This window comes from Oryctolagus cuniculus, chromosome 4 (genome assembly GCF_964237555.1).
Source record: "Oryctolagus cuniculus chromosome 4, mOryCun1.1, whole genome shotgun sequence".
In the NCBI taxonomy this organism is placed as follows: Eukaryota; Metazoa; Chordata; class Mammalia; order Lagomorpha; family Leporidae; genus Oryctolagus; species Oryctolagus cuniculus.
In genome coordinates, this window is record NC_091435.1 from 96,494,937 (window position 1) to 96,510,236 (window position 15,300).

The 15,300-nt window shown below is 50.4% G+C and overlaps 1 protein-coding gene across 1 annotated transcript in view; it reads left to right on the plus strand.

Annotated features, from left to right (window-relative positions):
* Positions 1–985: 985 nt before the first annotated feature.
* LAMP3 (lysosomal associated membrane protein 3) overlaps positions 986–15,300 on the plus strand; it is a 28,316-nt gene continuing 14,001 nt past the window's right edge. Inside the window, exons 1-3 of the mRNA XM_008266569.4 lie at positions 986–1,178; positions 9,065–9,810; positions 11,413–11,541. Coding sequence (XP_008264791.2) covers positions 1,130–1,178; positions 9,065–9,810; positions 11,413–11,541 — 924 coding nt within the window. The 5' untranslated portion in view covers positions 986–1,129. The remainder of the gene's footprint in view (positions 1,179–9,064; positions 9,811–11,412; positions 11,542–15,300) is intronic.

A 15,300-nucleotide genomic window follows, 5' to 3' on the forward strand; every position in this document is an offset into this window, starting at 1 on the left:
ATCTCTGGAGTGGTGGCCAGAGTACTGGGAGCAGGGAGAATGTGACTGAAAGGCTAAGACAGTGCCACCCTGGAGATACTACAAAACGCCAGATAAAGGAGTACAGCCTCAACCTAGGAAGCAATGGGGTTGAGGGAGCAGGGAGGGGGGACAATGAAGGCTTTGAGAGAGAGTGTTGACTAGGGAAACAGAGATTATTCTGAAACTTGGTAACGCCTGAATGGCTTTGCCAGAAGTTTCGTTCATTGGTTCAGCCAGCACTTACTGGCAGGATGTCAGTGACCCATCTTCCCGAGCAGGTGCTTCGAGGATCAGAGTATTTAAGTTGGTTTTCAGGATTTCAGCCTTGGATCGCAGGAGAGGTGCCACAGCTGGGTGTTTCAAAAGCAGCTGGAGCCACTTTATTGGTCTCCCACCCCATCCACTGCCAGGCAGAACATTGCTAGGTTCTGGGGGCTATGAAGACATCTTTAAAGGTTGCCTTCCTAAGATATCGAGTATCTTCCATCTTGCAGGGATTTGGGGTTTGCAGATGCACCCGGGAGTAAGCAGCATTGTACCCATTTCACAGCAGGCTCAGAGAGGTTACCCAAGGTCAGACAGCCAGGGCGTTAGCAGAGTCAGGTTCAAACCCAGATTTCTCTGTCAAATTCAAGCTCCTTCTGCTTCCCACCCAGCGAGGCGGCCTGGGACCCTCTGTAAAAGTGCCAGAGACTGTGCGTCCAGCCACTGTTTCAAGCCTCCTGCTCCTTCTGGAGACCGAGGGACGGTTTTCTCGTGGGCTTCCACAAATGTTCCCAAGCGGTTAGACAAAAGAGGGAACGAGAAAGCCCAGTGGCCCTGGCCCTCGGTCGACCCCACGGCGTCCCCGCCCGCGCAAACCCCGACTGCCGCGAGGAAAGCACCGGCTTTTGCAGCCGGGGCCCTCGTGGCTTTCCGCCCGCCCGCACGCCCCTGGGGCGGGCCTCTCAGCCACTTCTCATAAAGTGGGTCCTCGGTTTTGCGCCGCCCGTGGCCGAGGGACCGGGAGCCGCGTGTTCCTGCGCGTTTGCGCCGTGCGCCGGGAGCAGCCCCGCAGGTTCGGAAGCCGCCGCTGCGCGCAGCCTGCGCCCGCCTGCGCCCGCCAGCCATGCTTCGGCTCTCGGCGGCAGCGGCCGCGCTCCTGGTGTCTCTGGCCGGTGAGTGACTTCCCAGGGTGGCCCTGCCAGGTCGGGTCCTCTTGAAGCGCGTTTGGATGTCCCTGACTTTGGCCAGGCAGGACGGGCTGCAGATCCCGCGCCTGAGGTTGTGGATCCTTCCTCCGGAAAACGCCTCCAACTTGCCCCTTCCAGATGTGGGGCGCCGCTCATTCTCGCCAAGGGCTTTCGTAGCTGGACATGTTTTAGGTGAGGCAGGTAGAGTAGAAGAGGAGGAGCAAATGGGTTCTGGGCACCCATCAGGGAGAGTCTGCGAAATCACTTAGATTTAGGAGAGGGACATAGAGCCCGGGCTTAGAAACGGGATCTCTCTGTGATCTGGAAAAAGCAGTCATAGCTTTCTTTCTCCCATGGAGGGGTTGTGCTTGTATCAGAGCACAGGGAACTGTGAAGATGCTTCATCAGGGGTGGTCTAACTTGCCTTTTCAGACAGGTGTAAGCTAGGGCGTCAAAGATGGAAACAAACCGGCTGCCGCACTGAAGATTCAGGATGCTATCTGGGAAGCAGAGTTTATAATAATCTGAGAGGTCTTCAGAAAGTTTATGGAAAATGCATATTATGAAAGAACCGTGCATAGATTTCAAATGGGTCTTTGGCATCAAAATAGAGTTGTCTTTTTTTAAGATTGATTTTATTTATCTGAAAGGCAGAGTGACAGAGATAGAGGGAGAGACAGAGATCTTCCCATCTGCTGGTTCACTCCCCAAACCACCTCAACTGCTGGGATTGGGACAGGCCAAATCCAGAAGCCTGCAACTCCAAGCAGGGCTCCTACATGGGTGGCAGGGACCCAAGTACCTGGAGCATCTTCTGTGTTTCAGGCATATTAGCAGGGAGTTGGATCAGAAGCAGAGCAATTGGGACTTGAACTGATGCTCTGATATGGGTTGCTGGTGTCACAGGCAGCGGCTTATCTCACCCTGCCACAATGCCCGCCCCCTTAGGCTTATCTTTTAATATTCCACTGTCTATAGTACCCTTGTGTGTGTGTGTGTGTGTGTGTGTGTTTTAAGATTTATTTGTTTATTTGAAAGGCAGAGCTACAGAGGGGTAGATGCAGAGAGAGAGAGAGAACGAGAGAGAGAGAAAGTCTTCTGCCTGCTGGTTCACTCCCCAAATGGGCGCAATGGGCTGATCCAAAGCCAGAAGCCAGGAGCTTCCTCCAGGTCTCCGAAGCTGGTGCAGGGGCCCAAGCACTTGGGCCATCCTCCACTATTTTCCTAGGCCTTAGCAGAGAGCTGGATGGGAAGTGGAGCAGCAGGGACTCACCAGCACCCATATGGGATGCCGGCACTGCAGACGGTAGATCTACCCACTACGCCACAGTGCTGGCCCCCCATACCCTTGTGTTTTATAAACCCCAATCCCTGGCTTTCACTGGAGCATTTTTCTAACTAGGATGTTGGGTCCTGTTACTGTGTTCACTAGTTCATTCCCAGTTCCTCCCAGAACCACTGGAATTGGCTGTGTGGGATGACTTGCTCCGTCCAGGCTGCCCTGTAGCAGGTTCAGAGGAGGCACATGGTGGCCCGTGGTTGTGACATCAATGTTGGGTGTTGTCACGGCAGTGTGAAGGGTCATGCCACTGCCCTACTCCAGGCTGGCTTTCCTGTGCTGTGCTTTCAGAATTAAAGGGCCATGTTCTTTGAACAGAAGAAGAAGTCATTGCTGCATTTTACAGGGCAAGCAAGTCAAACAAACAAACCAACAATTCCAGCTAGTAGTAACCCCACTCACTGAACAGCTGCCAATTGGCTGACAGGTGACTGACAGGTTCAGGACCCCAGGGACTTCTGACAAGTGCAAGGCCAAGAGGAGGAGAAACGGCCCCTTCTCCTTCCCTGTCTGAACGGCAGTACTCAGAGGTGAGCAAAGCAGAAGCTGAGAGGTTCCTCCTCAGTAGTGACCTCTCTCTGCCCTGGGACAGATGGCGCCTGCATGGCCTTTGAGGGGTTGACGCTCATGGCAGGCAGGCCCACTCACCGTGCCTGGCCTGTCGGGTGCTCAGCTCCCTCCCTGACCTCTCCCAGGGGTGCTGGGAAGGCAGACTGAGCCAGCATCTGCCGAGAGCAGCCCTGCTGCCTTCGCTCAGCTCTGTCCATCCCACTTCTCCCCCCTCACCGGTGCCACCTGCTGACCACATGTGGTGGGAACAGTGATGGCCGCCACTTCCTGTGTGCCAGGCACTGTCCTAGGCACTGTATCACAAACCAGCAGTGAGGAACACACTTTGCTTGTGAGGAAGTGGAGGCAGAGGAAGGGGTGTAGTAACTTGTCCGCTGTCACATAGCTGGCCAGTGACAGAGTTGTGCTCTGAACTAGGGTCTGTGCCTGCAGTAGCTGTCTGCTCTCTGATAGCCTGTCTTACTTCTAAGAATCCTGAAAATAGGTGCTATCATTATCCCCATTTTACAGATGAGGGTGCTGAGGCAAAGGCTCGTGCTCTCCCAGTTAGCAAGTGGCAGCCCTGTGACTGGCATTTAAGAAGTCTGGCTTTCGGGTTCCTGGTCCGCACAGGTGTCCTACATGGTACTGGATGCCTAGATTCAAGAAATGCTTGTTGGCCGGTGCCGCGGCTCAATAGGCTAATCCTCCGCCTGTGGTGCCGGCACACCGGGTTCTAGTCCCAGTCGGGGAGCCGGATTCTGTCCCAGTTGCTCCTCTTCCAGGCCAGCTCTCTGCTGTGGCCAGGGAGTGCAGTGGAGGATGGCCCAAGTGCTTGGGCTCTGCACCTGCATGGGAGACCAGGAGAAGCACCTGGCTCCTGCCTTCAGCTCAGTGCGGTGCGCCAGCAGCAATGGCCATTGCGGGGTGAATCAACGGCAAAGGAAGACCTTTCTGTCTCTCTCACTATCCACTCTGCCTGTCAAAAAAAAAAAAAAAAAAAAAAAGAAATAAAAGAAATGCTTGTTGAGTTGGATATGAACAAAGGGCACTAGACTTTTTGCAAAGGGAAGCATAGCTTCTAGGTGAACTAGAGGAGTAATCTTTATGCTGTCACTTGTCTCCCCTGCTCTCAAATTCCTCCCTGTTGAAGTTCATATCGGTGAAGTTTATGCTCAGCTGCGTGTCTGGGACAAGTACAAAATAACAGTATTAAGCCAGACAGCTGTTTGTTATTCTCTCATATGCAAACATGACCACAAGAATTCGTACTGCTTTCAGCAAGGGGGCTCATCGTCGGCGATCTCCCAACATACGAGTATATACAACCTCTAGCTTCATGGTCTCCTCGTGGTTCCATATGTCTGTGGGAGCTCCAGCCATCACAAACAAGGTTGCAGGAGGTAAAACAGTAAGAAGCAGGCTACCTAGGTAACTGAGCGCCCTTCAGCCAGCCTTTTCAGAAGGCCCACAGGACCCTGTCGCTTGTATTGCTTTGCCTAAAACTCAGTCGCACATGCCCACGCCCAGAGAGGAGGCTCGGGCATGGCGTTCTGTAAGTACTCAGCTTAAACTCAATGTTCTGTAAGGAAGGAGCAAGGGGAGTCTGGATTTGGCACGGCGGCCCAAAGTGCCTTCTGTTCTAGGGTTTCCTTTCCCTCTTGGCTGTACTCTGCTGGGGCTGCTTGGGCTCTGGGCAAGGTGCTTGTGGGTGGGGATGGACTCCAGCCCCATACCTGGACATGGCCATGAACTTCCATTTACTCCCCATAAGAGCACTGCAGGCAAAGTGCACTCTCTATGTCCTGCCTGGCCTGTGCCCCCTCTGCCCGCTGCTCCACACTCCTGGTGTTCCTGAGCCCTGACAGCCCTCCCAATGCACCAGGCTGCTGAAGCCTCCATGTTTTACCCCTGCTCTTCCTCCTGTATGGAAGACCGTCTCTCCTCCATTTACTGCCTGAAGACTTTCTCCTTGTGTTGCATTCCTCGCCCCCACCCCACACTCCCATCGCACCGGGGCTGGATGATAACCCTTGTTCCAGTGAGGAGTGTGCAGGGGCTTAGAGCTCCCTGCACCAGTGCCTGGCATGAGCCTGCCTTGAAGGCCTTTACAGACCCAGTGAGCTGGGTGCGGCAGGGAGACGGCTCGAAGGCAGTCTGGGGAGTGACTGCTGGCCAGGGAAATAACCGAGGGAAGAGGTCATCCTGAGCCCTTGCACGGCCGCTGATTTCCCCTGGGGACTGGGCAGTGACTCATCTCAGCCCCTCCTGCTGGTCACAGGGGAACCAAAACCTTCTCACGCCTCGTGCTGCAGGTGGTCAGCTAGAGGAGTCCGAGCAGTGCACCAAGACCCTGGGCTACTCGGGATCTGAGTCTCCCGAATCCTGGAGAGGGGATGCTGAGGTGGGAGAGGTTGGCAGATCAGTGAGTGAACTCCAGTGCTGTGTTATTTTTGTTTTAAAGATTTATTTATTTATTTGAAAGTCAGAGTTACATGGAGAGAAGGAGAGGCAGAAAGAGAGAAAGAGAGAGTGAGAGGTAGAGAGAAAGAGAGAGGTCTTCTACCCGCTGGTTCACTCCCCAGATGGCTGCAATGGCCGGAGCTGAGCTGATCTGAAACCAGGAGCTTCTTCTGAGTCTCCCCCATAGGTGCAGGGGCACAAGGACTTGGGCCATCTTCTACTGTTTTCCCAGGCCATAGCAGAGAGATGGATGGGAAGTGGAGCAACCTGGACTTGAACTAGTGCCCATATGGGATGCCGGCACTGGAGGTGGCAGCTTTACCTGCTATGCCACAACGCCTGCTCCCAGTGCTGTGTTCTTTTAATACAGGGAAGGTCTAGACAGATTCTGAGCTATGCCCTGAACTTGCTTCTGCCCCCTTCCCTCTTACATAAGACTAGTGACCTTGAATGAACTTGTGGCAATTAAAGGTCCAATTTAAAAACCATGCCCCAGTTTTGGCCTACTCCATATCAACCCTATGGGTTTTCCATCTCATTACCTGCCCATCTTCTGTACCCCACACAAGGAAAAATTCTTTAGGCAGACAAGAGGGTAGATGGTATTCCAGACAGGAGGAAGAGTACTGGCAAAACATGGAAGCTTCAGGAGCCCTGTATACCTGGAAGAGAGGAGAGAGTCAAGGAGAAGGAGAAGGGGACTGTCAGTGTGATTCAGTCCCTAGTGTGATTTGGTCTGTACCACAGCAGTGAACTTGGCTTCTTGGTGCAGCTCCCTGCCAACCCAGTCTTTTGTCCACCATCCACACTCCTCATCCCCCAACGGCACACCTGCATGCCAGAGCAGACGCCATGACTACCATCCCCTCCAGTTGTCTGCCAAGGCTTCCTACAAGCCAGACTTGTACCCTGATGGGGTACCATGCGTTTTCTTGACTGGTTTGTGAGTGACAAAGTGTTTTTTTTTTTCTTTTTTTGTTTGAGTTCGTTCATCACTCCTGAAAGGGGAGTTCTAATTGCAACTCATAAAAGGCACCCCCTTTTTAAAGGGTGTGCTGTTGCATTTAGTTATTTCTACTTGGTTGAGATAATTTGCTTTAATTTACAAGGAATTTAGCAAGCATGTGATAACCTCCCAAAGAGAACACCAGGCGTATGGTTCCTAGTCTGCGGAAGCTCTCTATGGCAATCTTTACTTCTTATCGCAAGATATTTCTAGGAACCACATCTGACAGTGATTTCTCTTTCTTTGTAGGAATAGCATATACCAAGTGCAGTTCTTATTGGCTCCCGATCAAAGAACCAGGAATTCATATTTAGCTCAAACGAATTGTTAAAATAAATCTTCAACAGAATTCACCTCCATAACAACCGTGGAGGTGAATGTGGGGAGCAGCCCGGACTGGACTGAGTTACTGGAATTAAGACTTATTCTGTGCATCTGCTCTCCCACAATATGGCGCTGGGAGAGAAGTAAACAGCTTCTACACAGCTGCCTCCAGTTCAACCAATAAACTGTAGGACTTGCTCCTGATTGGAGGAGAGCAGCGTACTCGGCGTGTGGGCAGCCGAGTTAGGATTGGCGGAGGAGGACTATAAAGGAGGAGAGAGACGGCATGCACCAGGAACATCTATGGGGAACATCTAGGGGGAACATCTAGCTGAAGGAACACCTGTGCAGCCCCCGAGAAGAGCCGGCCGGCGGTGTGCCGCTCCCCTGCGGAAGTGGGGAATGTGGCCAGGGGGAACTGCCCTTCCACGGAGGTGGAAGGGATAGTAGCCAACCCGGGAAGAACCAGCAGCAAACCCGGGGAGGGCCGAGCAGACGAAAGAACAGCGCAGGGTCCTGTGTCGTTCCTCCACGAAGAGGGGGAGCGACAGTGAAAAATCGTCCTCCCAGCTCTACGATGTAGATGTCAAGGTCCCATCTGTAGTAACCTTAAAATCTACAACTGTCAAGTTGCATTTAGTTTATTCAAGCGCATAAATTAGATACAAAGACGACTCTTTAAACAGTAATCTCAAATCACTTCATGGCAATAACTCTTTTTAAAAAGTTATCCAAGGCTATTTGAACTGATGCTTTTATCTTTCCCATTTTGCAAACCAGGTATTCAGAAATGAGTGTGCGGGTGAGGACCTGTTTTATATCAGAAGGACAAGGAAGACTTTTAGAGAGCTGGGATTTGAGCCAAAGCAGGAAGCACAGCCCACCCAATAACAGAGCAATTATGACTTAATTTTCTTTCTTGGATGAGAAAGGCCCAGCCATTCAAAGAGTGCAGCAAGGAAGTGGCATACACTGGCCTATATTGAGAAAAACAACTGGTGAATGATAAAAAGCAGAAGGGGACCAGTGTTGTGGTGCAGTGGGTTAGGTTGTCTGTAGTGCCGACATCCGTATGGGTGCTTGTTCAAGCCCTGGGTGCTCTACTTCTGATCCAGCTCCCTGTAATGCTCCTAGGAAAGCAATAGACCATGGCCCAAGTGCTTGGGTCCCTACTACCCACTTAGGAGAACTGGATAGAGTTCCAGGCTCCTGGCTTCAGCCTAGTCCAGCCCCAGCTGTTGTGGCCATTTGGAGAATGAACCAGCAGATGGAAGATCTTTGTCTCTCCCTTTCCCTTTTTTTCTCTCTCTCTCTCTGTAACTATGCCTTTAAAATAGATAAATAAATAAATAAATAAATAAATAATGTTAAGAAGCAGAAGGGACTATATTGTAAGGAAATGAGTCTCCCATCATTGGGGGTAATTAAGCTTAGCTTGTGTAACACATGAGAAATATTCCTAGGAACCATTCATGCATCAGGTTAGTGTTTGCGTGAGATGAACTTTAAGACTCCTTGCAGATCTCAGGTTGTTTGATATGAAAACTATAAAATTCTATAAAACCTGTAAATTGTCATTATCCAAGCTGCCGGATCATCAGTGCAGCTGTTTACCTAGGAGCACTGCGGGGGTGCTTCACAAAGTCTGTGGGGAAAATAGAATTAAAAGATAAATTTATTGTGGTGCAAAATTTTGCAAAATCCAAGCATACAGGGGAGTCTTCAAAAGTTCATGGAAAGTTATGAAAGAACTATACATGGATGTCAAGGTGGTTCCTTTTTTTTTGGTTTTTGCATCAAAATAACTTTATCTTTTAATTCTGTTTTTGCATGCTTTTTAAAGTACCTACGTATTTGGTGTTGACTGGTTTCACATTTGAAGGTGGGTAGTGAAAGATGTGTTGACACTTAGATATTTAGCTGAGTGCAATCGCTTTGTGTCTTAGGACTAAGCCCCATCCAGACAAAGGGGCTGAGTACGGACAAATGTGTGCAGTATGATCACTCCCCTGTAAAAAACCTGAGTACAACCGAAACATTACAGTTGTAGCCTAGTGAAGGAGTCTTTGGCGATCTTTTGTTTGTGGTTATAGCCTCGTGAATGTCCCTCAGATCTAAAACTGTGCGTGTTGTTTTTTTTTTAATGACCAATAAGTTGTTGTTCTAACACTTTTGTTTCCTAAATCCCAGTAACTTTGCAGGATGGCGGTCAAATGAGTGCCAAGGCTTTTCCAGAAATCAGAGGCCATCTTCAGCCCACGACAGCGGCAACAATACAGGCCAGAGCACAACCTTCTCTCCAGCAGCCAACTCGCCAAATGCCTCGCAACACTTCGCCAGCAAGTTCAACAGATGGGCTCATCACTTCTCCAATGATGGCCGCTGGCAGCGCCTCTGAGAACTCAACAACACACACAGTAGAAATCCCAACTACCCCAGCAACTACCAAAAGTACCCCATCCACCATCCCAACTGCTATCTATACCCTCATCACAACTCAGGCCACACCCAACAACTCACACACAGCTGCTCCAGTCACAGAGGCTACAATTGGTCCCAGCTTAGCCACTCATTCCCAGCTACCCACCACCATCCCACAAGGCCATACAACCAGAAGCAGTCCATCAACTGTCAGCCACACACCTGGGAAAACCACCCAACCCAGTAAGCAGACCACTGTTGTGACAACTCGGACCACAGCACCACACAGAAACACAACCAGTCAGAAATCTATCCAGCCCTCCCAGGCCCCAGGAACAGCTACAACGCCACACAATGACACCCGGACCACTTCCCCTGCCTATACACTTAGTGGGCCCACCCTTGCACCTCAGCCTTCGTCAGCCAAGACTGGAATTTATCAAGTTCTAAATGGAAGCAGACTCTGTATAAAAGCAGAGATGGGGTTAGAGCTTATGGTTCAAGACAAGGAGTCGGTAAGTTGGGGTTGTCGGGCTGTAACACCGTCTGCAAAAGGCTTGAGTGGAGTTTGTCTTGCTACACGTGAGCACTCCCCTGCATCCGTGCCTTTGAATGAAAGTGAATAGCTATGAGCTCATCTTTCTCCACAGTGCTCCATTGGAAGATCTGGGGCAGAGGGTCTGAGTTTGAGCCTCAGCTCCACTTCTGATTCTAACTTCCTGTTAATGTGCACTCGGTGAGGTAGAAGTGATGGCTCAAGTGGTTATGTCCATGCCTTCTATGTGGGAAACGTAGATTGAGTTCCTGGCTCCTGGTTTTGGCCTCACCCAGTCATGACTGTTGTGGAAGTCTGGGGAGTGAACCAGCGGATGGAAGACCTCTGTCTGACATTCAAGTAAATAAATAAGTGAAGACTTTTTTTTAAAGATTTATTTATTTATTTGAAAGCCAGAGTTACACAGAGAGAGAAGGAGAGGCAGAGAGAGAGAGAGGTCTTCCATCCGCTGGTTCACTCCCCAGTTGGCCGCAATGGCTGGAGCTGCACCAATCCGAAGCCAGGAGCCAGGAGCTTCCTCCAGGTCTCCCATGTGGGTGCAGGGGCCCAAAGACTTGAGCCATCTTCTACTGCTTTCCCAGGCCACAGCAGAGAGCTGGATCGGAAGTGGAGCAGATGGGTCCACATGGGATGCCAGCACTGCAGGCAGCAGCTTTACCCGCTAAGCCACAGCACCAGTGCCAATAAGTGAAAACATTGTAAACAGTGACTATGGGCTGGCGTCATGGCTCACTTGGCTAATCCTCCGCCTGCAGTGCCAGCACCCTGGGTTCTAGTCCAGGTTGGGCAGCCGGATTCTGTCCCGGTTGCCCCTCTTCCAGGCCAGCTCTCTGCTGTGGCCAGGGAGTGCAGTGGAGGATGGCCCAGGTGCTTGGGCCCTGCACCCCATGGGAGACCAGGAAAAGCACCTGGCTCCTGCCATCGGATCAGCGCGGTGTGCCGGCCGCGGCGGCCATTGGAGGGTGAACCAACGGCAAAGGAAGACTTTTCTCTCTGTCTCTCTCTCTCTCACTGTCCACTCTGCCTGTCAAAAAAAAAAAAAAAGAAAGAAAGAAAGAAAAAAGAAAGCTTTTGGGGGCTGGCGCTGTGGCACAGCAGGTTAACGCCCTGGCCTGAAGCGCCAGCATTCCATATGGGCACCAGTTCTAGTCCCAGCTGCTCCTCTTCCAGTCCAGCCCTCTGCTATGGCCTGGGAAAGCAGTGGAAGACGGCCCAAGTCCTTGGGCCCCTGCACCCATTTGGGAGACCCCGAGGAAGCTTTTGGCTCCTGGCTTCAGGTTGGCACAGCTCTGGCCGTTGCGGCCATCTGGGGAGTGAACCAGCGGATGGAAGACCTCTCTCTGTAACTCTGTCTTTCAAATAAATAAAGTAAATCTTTGAAAAAAGAAAAAGAAAAAAAGAACGCTTTTGGAGGTAACAGTTTGGAAGTGCGAGGATGGGGACTTCGCAGTTCTCAAGGGAATACCCTCTCAGCCTTGGCTTTGGGCTCTCTGTGCCTACAGTTCCCTTGCCAGGGTTTCCTTCTAAACCTCACTGAGCTCATCTGTCTGATTTATTCTAGGTTTTTTCACCTCAGAGATACTTCAACATTGACCCCAACACAACCCAAGCTTCTGGGAACTGTGGCTGCCGAAAATCCAACCTTCTCTTGAGTTTCCAGCGTGGATTTGTGAATCTGACATTTACCAGGGTAAGGCAAGAGCTCTTTGGCGGTAACCAGCTCCATTGTGGCTTTTCCTCTGCCACACCCTGGGACCCCGTGATGCAATCCCACACTTGAGTTTAAGGCCCAGCAGAAATAGATCTGAGAGCCTTTTGAAGTCTGTGTGATAAGATGAGGGGCCTGGGGAGGGAGAGGAGGGAAGTGTCGACATCTCCTGTTTGCCTTCCTCTCCCTCAGCCCCCTCTGTGTAGCCCAAGGAGGCCTTCAGTGCCTCTTAGGGGAGACTTGGCCTTGGGGTACCGAACCACCCATGCCCTTTGCAGCCGCCCAAAGGAGGAAGTTGTACACATCAACAGATCCCTAGAAATTCCTGGTGAACCCCAGAGAAGCAAGATTTTTCTAAGACCAAAAGCAAATGTCAGAATGGGTTCTTTCCAACCACAGTGGGCAAAAGTCAGGGACTAACCAGGTACTGGGCTTTCCAGATCATCTTCCGGAAGTGTGAAGACAATGAGGGGGAGTGGCCAGAGCATTGGGCCTTGAAGTCAGTGGGTCAGTCACCAATTCAGCTCTGTCACTTGCTCTCCTTGTGACACTGGGCAGGCAACTTAACCCATCCAAGCTGAATCGTGTTATCTGAAAAATGAGGGCAGAGGAATTAGTAGTCAGTTCTGTAAAGAGCATGCGCATAGACAGACAGTGGCTGTAACTGCAGTGAGAGAGTTAGGCGAAAGCTCTGGGGCCTGGGTGAAGCTGTCCCCTCACTCTGCAGGGCAGACTCACCCCTGCTTGCCCCAAGGTGTCTCTGAGTAGGCCAAGTGAGAGTCGGGGAGGGAGGAGGCATGGTAGCACCCTTCAGCTGGGACCTGCTGCCTGATCATGGGCTAGCTGAGGACTGTTCCCTCATGTTTAAGATGGGAACACTCACACCTACCTAGCAGGACCCCATGGAGGATTAGAAATGGGGTATGTAAACTGTCTAGCACAAGGTCTGGCACTTAACAACCATCCAAGGACACCGGACAAATTCAGTTTAAAAGTCTCCCTTGGCCTTTATTTGTGACGCTGGGACTTGCTGTGATGTGTCATTCTATAGAATAGAATGCGTGTTCTGAGGAACTGAGCCGAGGAGGTTGGTTGTACTGACAGAAAAAGGCTAAAGAGAGCAGAAACAAGAAGTGAATTGGTCATGTCAAAGTTCCTTTTCCTGTGGGGGGGGGGGGGGTCACTTCCTTACCATGCTAAGTAAAACTGGCTTGTTTAGGGATTCTTTCTCTCTCTCTCTCTCTCTCTCTCTCTCTCTCTCTCTCCCTCCTGATCTCTTGGAAGGTCAAATAAACAACCTAGTTTCAACATGTTGGCCTGGAACTTCGGCATGAGTAGCTTCATTTTGGTGTAACCTGTTGGGCCTGGTGCAGGAGTGAGTCCCATCCAGTCCAATGGCCTCCATACATTTTATTATTTAACACCATGTTCAGGAAAGGGTGTGGCTATGGTTGTTGTTGTTATAACTTGGTCTCAAAGGCTTCATCCTCCTGGAGGATGCTTTTCTCCAAAAGTAGGGGTGAACTTGAGAAGTCAGGGATTCCCTTTGGGTGCCAAGTGGAAAAGACGTAACCCCCTCGCATCAGAAGAGGGAGACTTCACGCTCTCTCCCTGAGCATTTGAAGTTAAACTGTAGAACCATAGAGGTGTCAGGAATTTCTTAAAAAGCCACCAAATGGCAGAAGAGACAGACATAAGCATTTGTGCTTTAGTTCAGGGCCCAATCCCACCTGTACCACTGCCCGGATCCCTGTGTGCGTAGGTACTAGAAACCCCCAGCATTTGTGGATGGCAGGCCTCAGGCGGAACTGCAAACAGGCTCTCCTTGGACCCTTCAGCCTCTCCTTTTGTTACTTTCCTCTGTCTCCTTTTGCTCCGGGCTGGCCTTTCAGATGCCTCCAGTTGGATCAAACTCCACCCAAATGTTGAGTTCTCAATTTTCTTAAAATTCTATGTGCCTCTTAATTGCCCCTCCCTCCCTCCTTCCCTCCCTCCCTCCCTCCCTCCCTCCCTCTCTCTCTCTCTCTCTCTCTCTCCCTCCCTCCCTCCTGGACAGGGCACGAGTGATGAGATAGAGCTAGAAGAACAAGCAGGTTCTCGCTTCCTCATGACCTCTTCCAGCCGCCTTCCTGAAGGGGCAAGGTGAGCCTTCCTCAATCCATGGCTTCCAGAGCTGCAGTCGCCGCATTTCCTGTCCATTTGCCTTTTTCCTGCCATTCTCCAGTCCCATTCCCCAGCACCTGACCTTATCCAGAGCAGGAGGGTAGCAAAGAGGCTCACAGAATGTGAAAATGCTCACAGCCTTAGTGCTCTTGCAGCATTTCTGCATTTAAAAAAGGAACTTGCATATGAACCCTGCCAAAGAAGTCTTTGTGTCTTGGATTAGCCCTAAAAAGTTTGATTCTTGTGGAATAGGAGAGATCTTTTAATGAGGGCCAGCTTCTCCGGCATGTGACCTGTGCGTTTAGAAGGGTTCATGCCTCCTTTAATATTTTTTGCTGTTGCCTTTTGAAATTCTGAATGATTTTTGAACCAGAAACTCTACATTTTCACTTTGTACTGGGCCCAGTCTTGCTTTCTATAGAGGGCTTTAAGCTCCAAGTGCATTTCAGGGAGTGTCTTAGAAAGTTCTGTCATAATGAATTTTTGGTCTATACCCACATATCCCAGATCACATGGAGGAAAACTTAGGACAGGATCCTGAAGGCAGAATCTTGCTTTGTGACCTGCAAGCTAGGTAACTCTGAGGTGGATTCTGAACTCTTCTAAGCCTCTTTGTTCTCAGCTGTAGAATGGGCTGATGATATTTGTCCTGACTTGTGATGGTCAGTGAGACGGCGAGGTCAGGTGGGTGCATGCACCTGGCCAACTGTGAGACCCTTAGTGAATGCCAAGCCTACTTTCCTTGGGCGAGAGCAGATCTGGGAGATGTGAAAGGGAAGGGAAGATTCTAGGAGGTCTCCTGGGGGGTTGCCTCACCAGTCATTGTTCTCCTGCTGCTCCTTAGATCATCCTCACAGTGCAGCCCAATCAGTTTCTAAAAATGAAGGCCTGCTCCTGTCACTGTCCTCCTGTCAAGTCCCTTTAAGGGAACCTCTTTGCCCTTAGGATGGGCAGAGGGCCTTGTAAGTATGGGCCCTGGAGTACAGGTCTCTCTTATGCTAAAAAAGAGCCCCAAATAAAGAATAAGCTGAGTAAATGGTATGTGAAAGCAAACCAGAAAGGAGTTGGGTCACAGATGTTTCGCTGTTGGACCACAGATGGTCCAAGCATGTTGTTCAATTGCTTTTGAGACCCTGAGACTGAACACCTCGAGGGGCGCCACCAGGTCTTCTCCAAGGAGTTTTAAAAAGTTCTTGGAAAATACATATAAAGGAAAAAGCATGCATGGATTTCAAAGTGTTTGGCAACAAAGTAAGCTTATCATTTAATTCTACTTTCCATTGACTTAAAAAAAGATTTATTTATTTATTTATTTATTTTGAAAGGAAGAGTGACACACAGAGAAGAAGAGAGTGATTGATATTTTGTATCTCCTGGTTCACTCCCCAAAAGGCTACAAAGCCTCAGGCTGGGCCAGGCTGAAACCAGGAGCCTGGAACTCCAAGTGGGTCTCCCAGGCAGGGTCCAAGTACTTGGGCCATCATCTGTTGCTTTTCCTAGGTGTGTTAGCAGGCAACTGGATCAGAAGCAGAGCAGCCAGAAACAGAACCAGCACTCCAATATGTGATGCTGGTCTTG